Raw genomic sequence first — 18492 nt, forward strand, 5'->3', positions numbered from 1 at the left:
TCCAGCTTTGGTTTTCTTTCTCAACATTACTTTGCTATTTGGGATATTTTCTGGTTTCATACAAATTTTAGGATTATTTGTTCTAGCTCTGTGAAGAATGCTGGTGTTATTTAGCTAGGGATTGCATTGAATGTGTAGATTATTTTGGGTAGTGGTATCAACATCTTAACAATATTTGTTCCTCCTATCCATGAGCGTGGAATGTCTTTCCATTTCTTTGTGTCTTCTTCAATTTCTTTGATAAACTTCCTAGAGTTTTCAGGGTACAGATATTCTACCTATTTGGTTAGGTTTATTCCTAGGTATCTTATGGGCACCTGTCTGGATGAGTACTGGGTGTTATATATAAGTGATGAATCACTACATTCTTCTCCTGAAGTCAATTCTACACTGTATGTTAACCAGCTTGAATTTAAATTAAAAACTTAGAAAAAGGAAAAAGAAAACAATGAAACTGACTCAAGAAGCAATTGAGATTATAATTTTCTTACCACTATTTTAAAAAGTGCATTCGTAATTAAAAACTTTACTATGCAGTTAAAAATTCTCTTATTTTTCAGTGAATTCTATTAAGGAGCATTTTTCACTGAACTGAATAAGGAGAAATTCTTACCATTTCATCTAGAGAGGCCAATACAACTTTGATGTACAAAACTGACAAGGACAATGCAATAAAAGAAAATTGCAGAGCAATTATGAACACAGAATTTTAAATTACAGATAAAATATTGACACAAACTGATCTGCTAATAGAAAAAAAATATTCTATTCTATAACTTTTAAATTCATGTTCTCGGGAAAAGATCACTTGAGTTGATATTAGAAAATTCAAAAAATGTAAGTTACCATATGAAAATATTAAAGGAACTCAGATGAAGAAAAAATAGCTTAATGAAATTCCACATCCACTCACAAAAACCCAAAATACACACAAAAACACAGACAAATGAAGCAGATAACTTTGTTAATCTGGAAGCAGGAGGAATATACAAAAAACCTATAGAAAGCGAGATTTTAGGGAAGCCTGGGTGTCTCAGTTGCTTGAGTGTTTGCCTCTTGATTTCAGCTCAGGTCATGATCCCAGGATCTAGCCCTGCATTGGGCTCTGTGGTGAGTGTAGAGCCTGCTTAAGATTCTCTCCTTCTCTCCCTCTCCCTCTCTCCCCTGAGACTCTCTCTTAAATAAATAAATAAATAAATAAATAAATAAATAAATAATAAATCTCATTTAACCTGTAAGAAAAAAACCTAAATTTTCAGGAATGGCTTTACTGGATACCATATCTTATTAGTTATGGATGGTTTTAACTATAAAACAGGGAAGCATGTAGAAAATTTATATACTGTACATATAGGGACATTTACTTTATAAAAAACCTGGCACTATATATCAGTGCTAATGGAGTGGTTTTCAATAAATAGTGCTGGGAAAATATGCATCCACAAGTTAAAATACAAAATCAGCTGATTCTCATATCACACCAAAATTTAATTCCAGTTTTATCTTAGAAATACATTGAAAAGTCAGTGTAAAAGGAAAATTAAAGTCTACAATCCAAGAGGAAATGAATATAATATAAAAGACATAATAATGTACTAAATTTAGGACAACTTAACCCATAAAATACGGGAATATCTTCATTATTTTAGAGGAAATAAATATATCTTGAATAGGACCTTGGAAGCAGAGTTTGATGAACCCTGTTTCATTAAACATAAGGAAATCTGTGTCCCTCAATACATCGTCAAGAGAGTGGATAGAGAGCCACAGTTTAGGAAAAATTAGTCATGGCAATTTTACCAAAAAAAAAAAAAAGGACTTTTATTTAAAATGCATAATGAACTACATATTTATAATAAAATACAACCTAATAGGAAAATGGACAAAAAAACAAAATAGGCATCTCACAAAGAAAAAAGAACCAAAGGGCTACTAATAACCCTATTAAAAGAAATTCAACCACATTGAAACTATGAGGAATTTAAATTATAACCAAAATGACATACCAATACTCACCTATGAACTTTGAAGATATTAACATGTCTAGTGTGACCATATTAAATGTTGGCAAGAATGCGCAATAATTAGAATCACACGTGATATAGGAGGAATGTAAATTAGTACACTGACTTTGGAAAATTGTTTGATTGTATCTAGTAAAAGAGAAGAAACCAGCTCTCTGTGATCCAGAACTTTCACACATAGGCACATCCCACAGAGTAAGTGCTTGCTTATGTGCAAATGCCTGTGCAAGAACATTCATGGCAGTGTTTCCATAAAAGCCAAGAAGAGGAAAAAACTAAAGTCCATTAATAGTATAGATACACCAATGATGGCATATTTATTTTATGGGACATTCTTCAACAAGAAAAAATGAACTACGGTTACAGCTAATAAATTGAAACATTCACTTAAAACAAATGTTGAGCCAAAGCAGCCAGACATAATGGAATATATACTCTAAGAGTTCATCTATGTGAATTTCAAAAGGAGGGAAAGCTAGCACTTATACTCTCAGACTTATTCTTAGGAGTTGTAGCTAAACTAAAAAGAAGCAGCTTTGAAGACCACAAATTCCACAAAGGAATTTGCTCCTAGAGGTGCTGGAGAGGCAGTGATGAGAAAGTGCTTATGGAAATTTTGAAAAATGCTGATAATGCTCTGCCTTTACTTTCCTACAGAAAGTAACACATGGGATAATTATTCAGAATTACTTCTCTATGTGTTTGTCATATTTCATGATTCAAGAGGAAGGATGAGAAGGGAAGAATAAGGTGAGAAGGAACAAAGGGAGCAGGGAAGGGCAACATCTTTGCAGGTTCTGAGAGTTAGGATGAAAACCTCTTTGGAGGACCATTATTTAGCACACTACCCTCTGGGATTGGAACTTGAGAAGAATTTTCATTCTTTCTTTTCTTTTAACCTGTAAGCAATTTTTTAAAGCACAGTGAGATTTAATGTCACAGATGTATATGAATGAACTAATTATCTGAATACATTTTCTCCAGTTATTTGAAGAAAAATTAACCCTTAGTGCAACATATAAAAAGTATTTAAAAGTAATTGTGTATGTGTATGTGTATAAAAATCAAAATTAAGGGCACTTGGGTGGCTCACTCGGTTGAGTGTCCAACTCTTGGTTTTGGCTTAGGTCATGATCCCAGGGTTGTGGGATCAAGTCCCACTTCAGACTCCATGCTAAGCATGGAACTTGCTTAAGATTCTCTCTCTGTCTCCCTCTGCCCCTTTCCACAACTCTCTTTGTCTCTAAAATAAAAAAAAAAAAAAGAAAAAAAAAGAATCCAAATTACATTGAGTGAGAAAGCAGTTTGGTATGAATTAACTTTCTGGCTGTGTCTTTCACATCTTTGTTCCTAAGACTGTAAATAAGAGGGTTCAACATGGGGATCATGACAGTAAAAAACACAGTGGCCACTTTGACCAGGAGCCACGAGCTTTTGGAGTTGGGCACACAGTAGAGAAGAAGGATGACCCCATGGAAGATGATGATGGTGGTCAGGTGGGAGGCACAGGTGGAGAAGGCTTTCTGGAGTCCTCCAGTAGATGGCATCTTGACTATGGTGACAACTATAAAAATATAGGAGGCGAGGATAATCAGGAGGCTACAAGCCTCATTGAATGTGGAAATGACTAAACACATCCTCTGACTAAAGGAGGGGTCAGAGCAGGATAAAGAAAGGATGGCAGAATACTCACAGCCAAAGTGATGTATAATGTTGGGACCACAGAAGGATAGTTCCAAAAGAGAGTATGTGAGTGTCAGGGAACATATTCCACCCCATACATAGGTTCCAGCTACCAAGAGGGCACAGAGTTTCCGAGACATAGCCACTGTGTAGAGCAGGGGGTTGCAAACAGCCACAAACCGGTCATAGGCCATAACTGCTAACATGAACATTTCTGTAATCACAAACGCACAAACAAAAAAAAATTGCACCATGCATGCTTTGAAGGAGATACTTCTGTCTTCCATGACCAAGATCTCTAGCAGTTTTGGTGTAAATACACTGGAATAACAAATATCTAAAAAGGATAGGTGACTGAGGAAAAAGTACATGGGTGTGTGGAGTTTGGGGTTGATCCTTACAACCGCAATGATGCCCAGGTTTCCCACCAGAGTGACTGTGTAGATGGTCAAGAACATGAGGAAGAGGGGTGCCTGGAGGTGTGGGTACTCCGAGAAACCCAGGAGGATAAATATAGTCACAGAGCTCTGATTTCCCTCATCCAGTGCCATGGTTCTTGATTTTAAAAAATAAATAAAGGAGAAGAAAAGAGAATTGAGCAGCAGAACTTGAGAAGGAAGAGTAAAAGGAAGTCAGGACAGGTCAATGCAAGCCAGTGAAGGCAATGGGGTCAGTGCGTACACATGAGTGCTCTGTTTCGCTTTGGAGTCTTACTTGACTTTTCAATTATGTGCAATTAGCTGTATAGTAGTAGAGTATATAGTAGTACTACTTTAGAAACTAAAGTAGTACTTTAGTTTCCTCATCTGGAAAATAAGAAAAAAAATGGGACTAATCAGTAGTATTAAGTTATATAAATAACCTGTAGATGTATATGATCCTTACAACGTTGAATATCCCAGGATAAAATATAATTATATGAGCACAAAGGAGACATATAGCAAAATTAAAAAAAAAAAAACAAACAAACCTCTGAGCACATCATAGTACTCATATGATCATGTCAGAAGCCAAGTTGGGAAAATTAAACACTTTTAATACATAAAGAAAAACATAACTGTAAATATCTTTGGGGGAAAATGTATCATCAGACCTTCACAATTTTTGTATTGCTATATTGAGTATTTCCCTATTCTAGATATAGCCCATTATCAAGGACTTAAGAGTTTCTTTAAGTGGTCTGGTCAAAAATTCCATGGATGACTATATTCTGTCAATTACATACCCACCATGTGGTCATTTTGAAGGCCCAAACTACTCAATGATTTATAACTGTTTTCTAAGGGAGTATTTTGCATATAGTCTTGAAAATTTCACATCAACCCTCTTCTGTTGGTTATACAGTTTGTAGTGTTTATTGTATTAAAATGGAAAAAATATGCTTATTTATCAGTGATTATAACACACACACACACACACACACACACACACACACACACACAATACGGTACTGAGAAAGAAATATCACTTACAACAACAACCAAAAACTTTGTTCTAATATGGCAAGTCTATCTGTAGTGGTCAATGAAGAATAAAAAAAATGTGTTAGATTAAGAAATATAAACATTTGGTTTCTGTAAAACAGCAGGAGTTTAAATATTACCAATTCCAAAAGGTCAAATCCTAAAGAACGGATTCTAGAAGTGGGTGTGGAGACATAATGAACATGATCCTGCCATCTTGGACACATCTGTGAACCCTCACAACTTTATTTGTCTATAACACACAACAGCATATCGGTAAATCTACCACTAATCCAGGAACAGAGCATTAGCTATGCAGTCACATTCTCCATCACATAGAAGATTGGGTCTACCTGTTGTGAACTTCATATATTTAGTTACGTGTATTGATTTAAACAAAAGTCCTCTCTAAATTCAGGAACTTAGATTGCTTTTATTGGGTCACATTCATGCAAGTTAAGAATTCTGAGATACAATCTGCTATTATTGCCAGAAGGCTAGATAAACCCAATACATCATGGTTTAGTTGTAGAGCTTGGTCTAGTTCAAGTGAAAGACTCCCTAAATTGTTAGTCATATTCTACCTCCTAAAGAATAAGTGATCTTTGTGAGGACTCTAAACCAAGATAAGACAAGACTTAGTACAGTTGAAAGGCAAAGAATTTCTGAGTATTTTCATATGTCTTGTGTTCAGACTTCTTTAGTAACACTTCCACTGCTCTTTCCTTACATTAAAGCTCCTGTCCTCACACCTAATGATCTCTCTTCAAACTCGTCAGTGAAACTATCAAAGCAGTAACCACCATACTCAATTCTATGTTTATCCTAAGTAGTATTCTCCTATCGTATTTTCTAGTGCTTTCAAAGTCCAAATGGATCTTTCTCTCTCTCTGGAGTTCACAGGATTTGAATCTAATCCTCTCTATAAAGAGACTTTCAAATGTTTGAAGACATTAAGGTAGATCCCTTCTCTTTTCTTCTCTAGGTAAACAATGTTAGTGTTGGTTTATTGTTTGTGCTTTGTTTTTCCATTTTCTTCCTCACATGGGTTTCTAAATATTTTGGACAAACTAGTCAATATTCTAGGTATAGCATGGACCCCTTTGAGCTGATATTGACACTAAGAACTAAACTAATCTTTTCAGAGATATCATGGAGTGCCAAAAGGCAATGAACTCTGCAATCTGCTTGCACTTGCTATATATGTATACATATGTCTATGTGTATATATATGTATGTATATGTATGAGTTCCAAGTTTTTAAATATAGATAGATAGATAGATAGATAGATAGATAGATAGATATAGATAGACGATAGATAGATGATAGATAGATAGATAGATAGATAGATAGATAGATAGATAGAACGAACCTGGGTATTTGTACTCAAATATTTGAACTGTGTTAGGTCAATTTACTGCCCTGCCAAGCTTTGTCCAGGATTTACAGTAAGCAACAAATCTCAGACGTGTACTTGAAACATTTGTACAAAGTTGAGGATTGTGCATTTATTACTAAATTTCATGCACTGTTGACTCCTTACTTCTCTCTTCACCCCTGGCGTGGCCTTTTAGTCTAACTGAATTGCTGCTAATCTCACTACTTCTTGCCTTTACTCGAGCCACTCTGTCCACCCAGAAGGTCTTCAGGTTCCATTCATATCACCAATCACCAGTGCCCACTCCATTCTCATTACTACTTGGGCTATTTGTTAAATTGTTGGTAAATATGCTTTCACTGCCACTTCTCAAGAGTGCACATGTTGTGTTCAATACGTGTCCCACATAAACTTTAAATGAGAGAATTCCAGGATGCCTTAACGACCTAGAGGAGTTCAAGGTCAGGAAAGAATGCCAGGAAGTCTTAAGGAGTTCAAGAGTTAAGAGTTCCAGGTTACTCATAATGAATGTGAGACTTCTCGCCCATTCCACACCCCTTGTGAGGAACATGCTCCCATTGTAGATTTATTAGTTCACCAATTCTACAGGTACAAAAAAAATGCATAAAGGCAATAATTGTTAAGGTAATGTTGTGGTGATAAGCTTGTCAAACTAAGTAGGGTATTGTTTTTAACTAACTTAGCTTGGTACTGGGAGTATGATTGGGATTGAATAAAGAAGCTATATCTTTGTTCACAGTGCAGAAAAAGGAAAATAAAATATCTCACTTACCTTTTCATATCAGAAACTTTTCTTATAAAATTCTACTATCAACTTTTTTGAAAATTAGCCCCATTCAGAGAAGGGGCTAATTTGAGTGGGTGGAGAAAAGACAGCCTTACATCATGTTATTTTATAGAGAATGTGAATTTAGGAAACAGATGTTAGTTCAGTTTCAGCCTATGTTGTATATTACATAAGCAACTTTAACAAATTCTTTAATCATATGAGCCTCAATACTCTCATCTACAAAATGTGGGTGGTAACACCACGCTAGCTCATTTAATGTTGAGCGCGAACATATTAAATGACGTATGACCTTAAAATATCCAAGAAATCCTACACTTGGTTAAGATCTCCACAGATATCGGCTTCCTTCCATGTTAATTTTCTACTGCCATTAATCTCTATGAAAATAGTACAAGTTCCAAGTTTTTAAACGTTCTTGCGGTGCATATTCAGAAAGCTATTTTAAAAAGAATTGTATCTCCTGGACTCTTTTTAATTGGAGATGTTTCACTGAGTCTTGAATTCACAATCATATCCATTTCTAACCCAGCAACACAGAATCTTCATTTTCCTTTGCTTTCCTAACCCTGCCTGGTTCTTTCTGTCTCTTCTGCCTGTCGTATGTGTGACTGTGGGAAAGGCAATCAGGGAAAGGTGAAAAGAGAGAAATAGTCTAAGTGTACCTCCCTCTTCATTTTTACTATCACCAACTATCCTCTCACCTGCATATAAGATTTCCAACTGGAGTCCAGTCTGTGAGATTAACTTTTGTTGACTCACACTTAGCCTGGAATGCAATGGTGTAAGCATTTTTGAGAGCATTTTATACTAAGTGAATCAAATCGAAACTTCTGCCCAGATGTCTTTAATATCTCCAGGCACTATATAACCACATCGTCTGTCATGACCATAGTGCTTCATTCACAGTGGGACCTTAAATCCTTATTGTACAAAAACAAACATTTGTAACTCTTAATCTTCCACCATTCATCCCTCTGAAATGGCACCTCTACCCTTGTTGTACGTTGTGCCACCATTTCCTGAAGTACCACATAGCCCCTCCAAAAAAACTGCTGGTTAACAGAAATGCCTTTTCTCTTCTTCTATGTTCTTTCCACGTCTATTACCACAATGTATGTGTAGTGCCTGGCATGTTTGCTACATTTATGGGCATGTGTGTGTATGTGCATGTTTGCATGTGCACCTTAGCTTTTTCCCTGAAGAGTATCACTTCTTTAGGAGAAGACTTGCATTTAACATTTCTTGTCAAGCCACACAATGTGTTTAGCTTAGCAATTGGAGACGAACTTTCCAGCTCAGAACAACGGTTCTGGGAATAACGCAAGTAGAATGCAGCCAGTTGAATATACACACAAACCAAGTCGAAATTGCTTTTACTAAGCTCACATAGGTGGCTCCGGCCAACAACGTGCTGGGTTCCAATGTCCCTCACATCAGAATGAAAAGATAATCCTAGGTTGAATCAACTCACCAAAAGCCAGATTTTCCTGATGCATTTTTATTGAAGACTTCCTTGCTAGTATTAATAAGCTGCCTATACTTTCTGTCTCAAAACTGAAAGTTTTGTTTAAATGTTTCAGTTCTTTGATCAGAGTTGATGTTTCTTGCAAAATTTTATTCAATAAAGATCCCAAGAAATGCCACTTTTGCAATTGTCAAGAAATTTTGGAGGGAACATAGAGATGTCCTTCAGGAGTAGATAGACCTGGAAACTATGTTCCATGATGGTGTTTGTTTTATTCTAAGTGCCTGACCTTGGGGGCACAGACCTCAGGGAATCCTGACAGTGTGTGCTATAATGAGCTACAAGCAAAATAATTAGAGGGAACTTCCTCTTCCTCAGCTTAGACTATAATTTCTTTTAAATCATTGACATGCTGATCTTTACATCTTAAAAAATAATGTGCCTCTGTATAGAGGTTATACTTATTAAAATCATGAAAAATTATAGTCCTATCTATCCCATTGACTCCTGCATACTTATAGCTGCTATGATATGCTTTTTTAGTCTCTTAATTTTGCTTATCTGTTCCTACATGAATTTATATAGAAACACACTTAATATTATACTATGTATATATGTATATACATATACATATATATAATATATATAACACTTAATATTATACTATGTATATACTATGTATATACGTATATACATATGTATATGTATGTGTATATATATATATATATATTACATATATGTACATGTATATATATTTTACATTCAACTATTAAGGCTTATTGTTTCTTATATGCTGAACATGCTTGCCTTCAGCTGGGGGCTAGGATATGTTAGTTAATCATCATCTTGGCTATAAAGCCAGCTGTATTCTTTAGTTCAGCCAGAAAGGTCATAGTGCTAATATTTTAAGTCCACCTATGTTATTCCTGTACCTCTAGGAATATTTTCTAGGCCACATATTAGGAAAGAAAGAAAATTGTGTTCAATATGGACCTGTTACGTCACAGGCCTTGGGCAGAAAGAAAGTCACATTTATGCCTACTACATCTAAAATTTTAAAGGAAGAGTAGCATATAAATCCATGGGTAGAAAAAAAAAATAGCCCATAGCCATCACGTAACACAACCACTAGTGAACAAATATATTGTCTAATGTGTTTATCTTCACTGTTAGAACGTCTACTTTCAGGCTGAACGTACAACGTGAGGCTTTTTGAAAATCACTTTACATTACATTTGTGGAAATAAGCTGCATATGTAAGAGCAGTTACCAATATAAAAGAATATCATGTTCTAAAAGGATTTTTCAGCTCTTCACTTTTTCTTGTTTTTATTTTGTTTTCCACTGAGAAACACAAAACTAATTAAAGTACCAAACCCCACGTTACATAACTTCAAAATCAATATTTAAAAATTATATATTCTAGTTTTTAACCTTAGAAACCTTACTGAATATACCAAATATTCCATGATAACACGCTCAAGCTTCCTAACTTATTTTTGTGTTCTTAAAAGATCACACACACGCAGAGGCATGCACACAGCGAAAGAACCTGATGGAACATTTACTTAGGGCCCTTGGTTGACAAACAATTAAAAATTAAAGTAAATCCTTTGTTATTGTTATGATAAACAATGAGTGATTATAATTTTGTTATATATCCCTAATTTACACAAGATACCTGATTCCACGTAAAGCATTATGGTAAAGAGCTTTTAATTTCCATATGAAAATAAGACTCTAAATAATGGAGAGAAACAAGTAATGTTTAAGTGGTTGAATTAGAGCAACCACACTTGAATGTCTCTCTAGTCTTTGCTTATAAACTTTAATCATGATTAAGACAACAAAGAAAACGTGAGTTATATTTAATCCCAGGCATTTGCTTAAAGCAATACAATAACCAGTCAATTATTAGAAAACTTGGATGAAACCTACCACAGTCGTGGGTTATCTGTTATCTGCCATAAAGTTATCTGGCATTATCAAAGAATATGTTCAATGAGGCAAATGTTTTGGTCAATCTTCAGTAGATTTTGAGCCAGATTCTTTACTTCTCCCTATATATACCCTGTTGACTTATAACTTAACAGTTCCACAAGATGTAGATACCTTTCTCACCCCTTGGCCTTGGGCTTAGCCATGTGATTTGCTTTAACTCCTAACATGTTAACAGGTGAGACCCAAACAGGCACTTATAATATACCTTTGCTTTATGTATACTTTATTGTGACTCAGCTTACAACGTAGACCATTAACCGAATAGTCCAATAAAGATGACCTACCTACAGGCCTGTAGATTGAGGTTAGCTGATCTGGTTAGCTCAGTATTGATGCTCAAGTGACCCAGCTGCTATCAGCCGAGGTACCTTCGTCAACTCACTGGTTCTATAGGATTGCTATTGTTGCATCCTTCTGGAATTTATGATTGTTTTTCATCAATAAATAATTGATGCCTGAGTAAGATCTGTACATTGTGTCATTATTAATATCCTGATTGTTGTATTATATGATCATAGGGGAAAATCGGTAAAAACTACCTGGGATCTCTCTAAATTATTTCTTACAACCTAAAATGTACCTAGTACTATTAAAATAAAATTTTGAATAAATGAAAAAAGTACAACTACATTGACACAAAGAGAAAAACTACAGTGATGGGCGTGGATCTCCAAAATGTATATTGGTTTCTTGTGCTACTACAGACATAGAAAATATTTTATATTTGTTCGTACTGCCAGTTATAATTTACATTGTATTCTGGACCTTTTAAGGGAGATATACTTTTATTTATTTTTATTTTTCAGGGAATCTTCCAGTACCAAGATGATTCTTGTGGAATTAAATATAATTTTTGTTTTTGGAACCTTAGAGTTTTATGTTGAAAGCTTTTTAAATGTTTATTTATTTAACTTGAGAGAGAGAGAGAGAAAGATCATGAGCAAGGGAGGGGCAAAGAGAGAGAGAGGGAGAGAGAGAGAATCCCAAGCAGGTTCCATGATGTCAGCAAAGAGCCCGACATGGGCCTCGATCCCAGGAACCATGAGATCATGACCTGAACTGAAATCAAGAGTCAGATGCTTCACCGACGGAGCCACCCCCGAGCTCCTATGTTGAACAGCTTTTAAGGTACTATTTTTACATTAAGAAGTAAACTACCTTGTAATAAACCATAACTCTTCAGACCATCTCAAAAACCCCACACTTCCATGACTTAAACTGAACTGAAATTTGTCTGAGCAATTACATGATCATGTATACTGACACAGACACTTTTGTATTTCAATTTATGAATCAAACACTTGGTTTAATCTTTTATCCCTAACATCATATGTAATTTTAAAGTTATTTCACTAAACATTAGAGTGAACAGATTATGGACTGTCAATTACAAGTGTATCATACCCTTATGGACTGATTTTCTATTGGACAAGTCTTACCAGTACTCTAAAAAAAGGACTAATTCATATTTCTGGCTTTACATTTTATCAAAGAATAATTTAACATTAACGTCTTGACTGCCTCTTTCACATCTTTGTTCCTGAGGCTGTAGATCAGTGGGTTCAGCATGGGAATGACCACAGTGTAAAAGACAGAAGCTACTTTGACCATGAGCCATGAACTTTTGGAGTTGGGAACACAATACAGAAACAGTATGGTCCCATGGAAAATTGTAACAGCGGTCAGGTGAGAAGCACACGTGGAGAAGGCCTTGTGGCGCCCTCCAGTGGAAGGCATCTTCATGACAGTGATAAAAATGGAAACATAGGAGGGAAGAATGATCACCAGGCTGCTTATTTCATTGAATGTGGCAGAGACTAAAATGACCCTCTGGCTAATGTAAGGATCAGAGCAGGACACAGAGACAATGGCAGCATGCTCACAGACAAAGTTGTTTATGAAGCTAGTTCCACAAAAGGATAAAGTCAACAAAAAGTATGTGTATGTTAAGGAGCAGGCTATACTCCAAGAATATGATGCTCCCACCAACAAGGAACAAAGCTTCTGAGACATGACAACTGTGTACAGAAGAGGGTTACAAACTGCCACAAATCGGTCATATGCCATCACGGCCAACATGAAGGTTTCTGTCACCACGAATATGCACGCAAAGAAGAATTGCATGATGCAGCCTGTGAAGGAGATGGTTCTGTCTTCCACAACCAAGTTTTCTAATAGTTTGGGTGTGACTACTGTAGAGTAACAGAAATCAACCAAAGATAAATGGCTGAGAAAAAAGTACATGGGGGTGTGGAGTTTGGGATTGATCTTGATGATCATGATCATACCCAGATTCCCAAGAACAGTGACTATGTAGATGGTCAGGAATACCAGGAAAAGTGGCATCTGGAGTTCTGGATATTCTGAGAAGCCCAACAGAATGAAGGTGACTCTACTACTCTGGTTTTCTTGATTCCTGTGGACAAAATATAAAAGTTTATCCAGAAAATAAGTTCCAGAATCTGAAATACATAAGAGAAGAAAAGACAAGTTTAGAGGCTCAATGGGTCTGTTAAGAGTGTTGCTGAAAATAGTAGACTTCCTTCCACTGTTACATTTAAAAAGTGAGTATTGACTTATGTAACAATTACACAGTGAGTAAAAACTTTGTGACTAGAATCATCAAAACCAAGGTTAAAACAGGAACATAAAAAACAGACTAGACTTTGCTCTATTTCAGATAATAAAATCAGTATTATCATAGGCAGCTGACTTCATAAGCCACTCTCTTTGCATGAATTTGAGCTTAGTAAAAATACAGTTGACCTTTGAACAACGGTTCGAACTGTGCAAGCCCACTTATGTGCTATTTTTTCCAATAAATATAATATAGTACTGTAAAAGTACTTTATCTTTCTTACAACTTGTCTTAATAATTCTTTTCTCTAGCTTACTTTATGGAAAGAATACAATATTTAATGCAAAACGCACACATACATATATACAAGCATAAACCAGGCAACATACAAAATACGTGCTAATCGACTGTATATGTTACCAGGAAGGCTTCCAGTCAACACTAGGCTATTAATAGTTAAGTTCTGGGAAGTCAAGAGGTATATGTAGGTTTTTGACTACATGGAGGTTGGTGCCTCTCACTCCCATCTTGTTCAAGGGTCAACTGTAGAAGCAAAGAATTACATGACTTGCTTTACTTTCTTACCTGCCTCTCCCCTTAAACTGTGAGAAAATCAACTTCTAACTGGTTTTAAAAAGTTTAAATACTAGCATTCATGCAAAATGGTCAATTTAAGATTTTCTTGGTTGTCTCATCTCCTTTTCAATGCCCTTGTTACTCCTGGTAATCCAATATTCTCAACACAGATACAGCTGTGCTGTAGAAGTATACTAAACTTATACACTTATGTTGAACTAATCTTGAAAATTTTTAATATTATCCCTCATGTCATATTATATTATTCATCAAGATATGTTCACAGCAAAATATGTGCTGCATTTCTAGGGAAGACAGTTAAAACGATATTGAACAAAAATCTCTTCTTTCTCCAGTGCGGTAAATTTTGGAAACTGGATAGGTGGTACACAGTGAAAACTCTCAAAATACTGGACAGTGTGCATAAATCTCATGCTGCAGTGAAAAATGCATTCTGTCATTTTGAACTAAGTTTAAAGCTTTTCCAAGGACACGTGTCAGGACAAAGACCCATCTCAAACAACACACGATATTTCTTGAAAATTACTTGCTGCCACGAGGCATTTTCTCAACAGTAAAATGAGAATATTTGTAATATAAAATTTAAATCACTACAATGGATGTAGATACTTTGGTAATGAATTCAAGGCTACAAGACATGGTGCAATGCGTACTTGATATTCAGCTTTCTTATTTAATGAAATTTTGAGTAATGGGTAGGATTCCAAAAAGCTTACATTGTTACAAAAATCAGGCCCAAGTATGGACATCTATCAATGGGTGGGCACATACAATATAGAAATTCTTTCCTCCTGAACCCATACAATAGAAACGCTATAGAATTTCATTGGGGCATTTAATCTAAGATGCATAATTATATTTTCCCCATTCTGCTATAGGTTTTCTTAACACACTATTGCTTTCTCTGCTTCCCATGTCTTCGTTCCTATAGGAAAGATATATCTCAAAGACTGATCCCACAGCAAAGCCACTGTGACACTCCCTTAAAAAGTCTTAGCCCTGCAAGGCTAGATTATGGACATACACCCCAGGAGCATTCCTTCAATTTGAAATATTCCGTGCAACACTGTGAGAATAATTTTCCACGATTACTTTAACCTGACAACCAGTGACTTCTAAGACTCCAAATACATTTTAAAAGTGAATGAAGGCAATTTACAATGTTCAGCTGGCTTTTCCAAAACTTCTTGGATCTAGAAATTCAATCTCATTGCCACCTGACACATTTTTCTTCAGTCATGGCGGACTTATGAAGACCTGTTACATAATACGTGATCATTTGCCCATAGTTTGTTTTCCCAATTTATTCCCACTATTGTCATATTTTATTTTACCACCTACTATTAGAGACATTGCTCATTGTTTCTTGCCTTTTTATAAACTCTACTGTTTATAACTAACGAGTGCCATATGCTGTAGCTTATCATTTAAAATAAGGTTGTTATTATTACTTTCTTCTTTGGAGATTGTAGGCAGTGTGAAAGACAAGGCCCATTTTTTTTTATTATTGTTATTCTGGATTTGCCAAATGTTTGTTGCCTTGCTGGCTGTAGAGTGACTACAAAATAAGGAAAATAGGATGAATAACATTTGAAAGAAAGAAGGAATTAGAATACAATACCACAAACCCTTTGCACACAGAACTAAGTGGTCTGTGGGCACTTTGTCCTACGCACGTGCTCGTCTCCTGCAAAGATTACTGGAACTCCATATTTTCCTTCTAAAGTAAAACAAAATCAACTCACTTAAATGCAGAAAGGCTTGCGTGAGTCATTTAGGGAATAATTCTTCACTTGGATGAATGAACTCCAGGAATGTTCCTGCAAAGTATTTAATTAATAGAAACAGAGCTGAAAGCAAGAGAAGTCTACAGTATGTTTCATTAAATGTTTCAGATAGTTACTTGTTTTTTTTCCAATTTATTAAGACAACTCAGAAATAACAGAGATAAGATGACACCTGAAAACTAAATCCGGGCACCAAACTGTGTCACAAATATATGCCTGTAAGACCTTAGGGATACAGAGACTAGAGAATATCACTGAGGTACTGCCTTGCAGACTGTAATTCAAGTAATTAGTTGTAACACATCCCATGTGGTATCTTGGTTGTGTATCATTTTCCTGAAGCCCTGAGGTGTTTGCATTATCAACATTAAGCTTAAGGAAAATAAACAAGATTCTGTATATCTTTACATTGATGTAAAATACAGAAATGTGTGAGAAAAAGGAGCTCTTGGATGGCTCAGTCGGTTGAGCGTCTGATGTCAGCTCAGGTCATGATCTCATGGTTCATGTGTTCGGGCCCCGCATCAGACCCTGTGCTGACAGCTCAGAGCCTGGAGCCTGTTTCAGATTCTGTGTCTCCCTCTCTCTCTGCCCCTCTCCCACTCATGCTCTGTCTCTGTCTCTCTGTCTCAAAAATAAATAAAAATAAATAAAATTTAAAAAAATTTAAAAAATAAAAAAAAATAAAATAAAAAAATTAAAAAAAAAATAAATGCATGAGAAAAAAATAACCTGTAAGAGATTAGTCTAGCAGGACACCTGGGTGGCTCAGTCAGTTGAGCACCGACTCTTGATTTCCACCCTGGTCATCATCCCAAGGTCTTGGGATCGAGCCCCATATTGGGGTCCATGCTGAGCATGGAGCCTGCTTAAGATTCTCTCTCTCCCTCTAGCCTTTTCCCCCACTTGCATTCTCTCTCTCTCTCTCTCTCTGTCTCTTAAATAAAAAAAATAGGTAATAGTCTAGAGATAGTCATTGTAATTCATGTTGAATTTATATTTTCTATTTTCCTATGAAAGTATACTTATGTCCCTGTGTATGGTAATATAGAGCTTTCTAAGTAATAAATTACATTGTCTATTTTTAATTAGTTAGCAATACACTGAAAACTTCCTTTTCTAGTCACACTATGGGTTTTATTAATAGAAGACAATCTGCTTTGGCCTGTCAAATACAGGTACGGTGTCCTCGGATATTTATATTTACTATTGACTCTGAAATAATTTTGGATTGTAGGTTTCCTAAAATACCAATTTATGGAAAGGATGATATATTCATTAATTTGGTAATTCTATCCAACATGCATGAAAGACACAAATCAAAAATACCAGTAGCTAGATGCAGTAAGAGCATATTTCTTTCTCACTAATGGAAGATTCAAATTGCATTCCTGAATATTAGGCAGTTATGCTCCATATAGTAATTTCGGTGCTCAGGTTTCTTATAACCCCTGGCTCACCATCAACATGGTGCTTCTGAGGTTATGATTCTATTCTCTAAGTATAGAAGAGGCAGTTAAAAACTCTGTAAATACATCCTTCAGAAGCTCAATTTTTATCGAGTCCAATTTATATAATGCATAAGAAAATCAAGGATAAAAGATAGTCAGCAGTCTCTGAAACAATACATCTGAGGATCCACACATAAAAAATGATATAGATCTATGTTCATCAGGGATCTTGATCTGTAATTTTCTTGCAGTGTCTTTGTCTAGCCTCAGTATTGGGGTAATAGTGCTGGACTAAATGACTTTGGAAGATTTTCTTCTACTTTTTGGAAGAGTTTTAAAAGGATTGGTGTTAACGCTTTTTAAAATGTTTGGTAGACTCCTCAACAAAAGGGTAGCAAATTGAATCCAACAGCATCCTGAAGGGGTCATATCACATGACTTAGTGATATTTTTCCAGAAATACAAGTGTAGTTCCACATAGGAAAACCAACCAACGTATGTACCACATTAACAACAAAGCAGTAAAACCACATGATCATCTCAGTTGACACAATTTCAGCAAAGTTTCACAGCACACAGTAAACATGCAAAAATCAGTGGTGTTTCTAGAGAGCAGAAATGAACAATCCTCAGTGGAAGTTAAGAAAAACATTCCACTTAAATGAAACTCAAAAGAATCAAATACCTAGATATAAATTTAACAAGGAGGTGAAAGACGTGTATACTGTAACTACAAAACATTGCTGAAACAAATTAAAGAATATCTAAATAAATGAAAAGATACGGTGCATTCATAGGGAAGGAATCCAGAATATGCCCTGCTAAAATATGCATTTTGATATTAAAAAAATTGTTTTGAGCTGAAGGCAAGTAGAGCAACAAATGCAGGGAAAGCTCTTTGTACCGTCCCCTTTTCTGCCAAAAAGCAGAATATAAATTTTCTTTTTACTAGAGACAGACACTTATCAGCCCAAAGAAATCTGCAAACAATCTTACTCCATTACTTTCCTTTTTTTTGTTTGTTTCAAGTTTTTATTTAAATTCTAGTTAGTTAGCATATAGGGTAATATTGGTTTCCAGGGTAGAATTTAGTGATTCATCACTTGTGATACAACACCCAGTGCTCATCACAAGTGCCCTCCTTAATGCCCATTACCCATTTAGCCCAACCTCCTGCCCACTTCTCCTCCATCAGCTGTCAATTTATTCTCTATTTTTAAGAGTCTCTTCTGGATTGCTTCCCTCTCTCTTTT

General features: G+C 35.6%; 1 protein-coding gene and 1 pseudogene across 1 annotated transcript; both read right to left on the minus strand.

Moving 5' to 3' along the window:
• Positions 1-3307: 3307 nt before the first annotated feature.
• Positions 3308-4258, minus strand: LOC106986265 (olfactory receptor 1165). Its single transcript, XM_015084436.1, has one exon. It carries the CDS (start codon positions 4256-4258, stop codon positions 3308-3310), a length of 951 nt encoding a protein of 316 aa, XP_014939922.1.
• Positions 4259-12303: 8045 nt separating this feature from the next.
• On the minus strand, positions 12304-13244 carry LOC106986204 (olfactory receptor 5D13-like; annotated as a pseudogene).
• Between the last annotated feature and the right edge of the window lie 5248 nt (positions 13245-18492).

Source organism: Acinonyx jubatus, chromosome D1, assembly GCF_027475565.1.
Source record: "Acinonyx jubatus isolate Ajub_Pintada_27869175 chromosome D1, VMU_Ajub_asm_v1.0, whole genome shotgun sequence".
NCBI lineage: Eukaryota > Metazoa > Chordata > Mammalia > Carnivora > Felidae > Acinonyx > Acinonyx jubatus.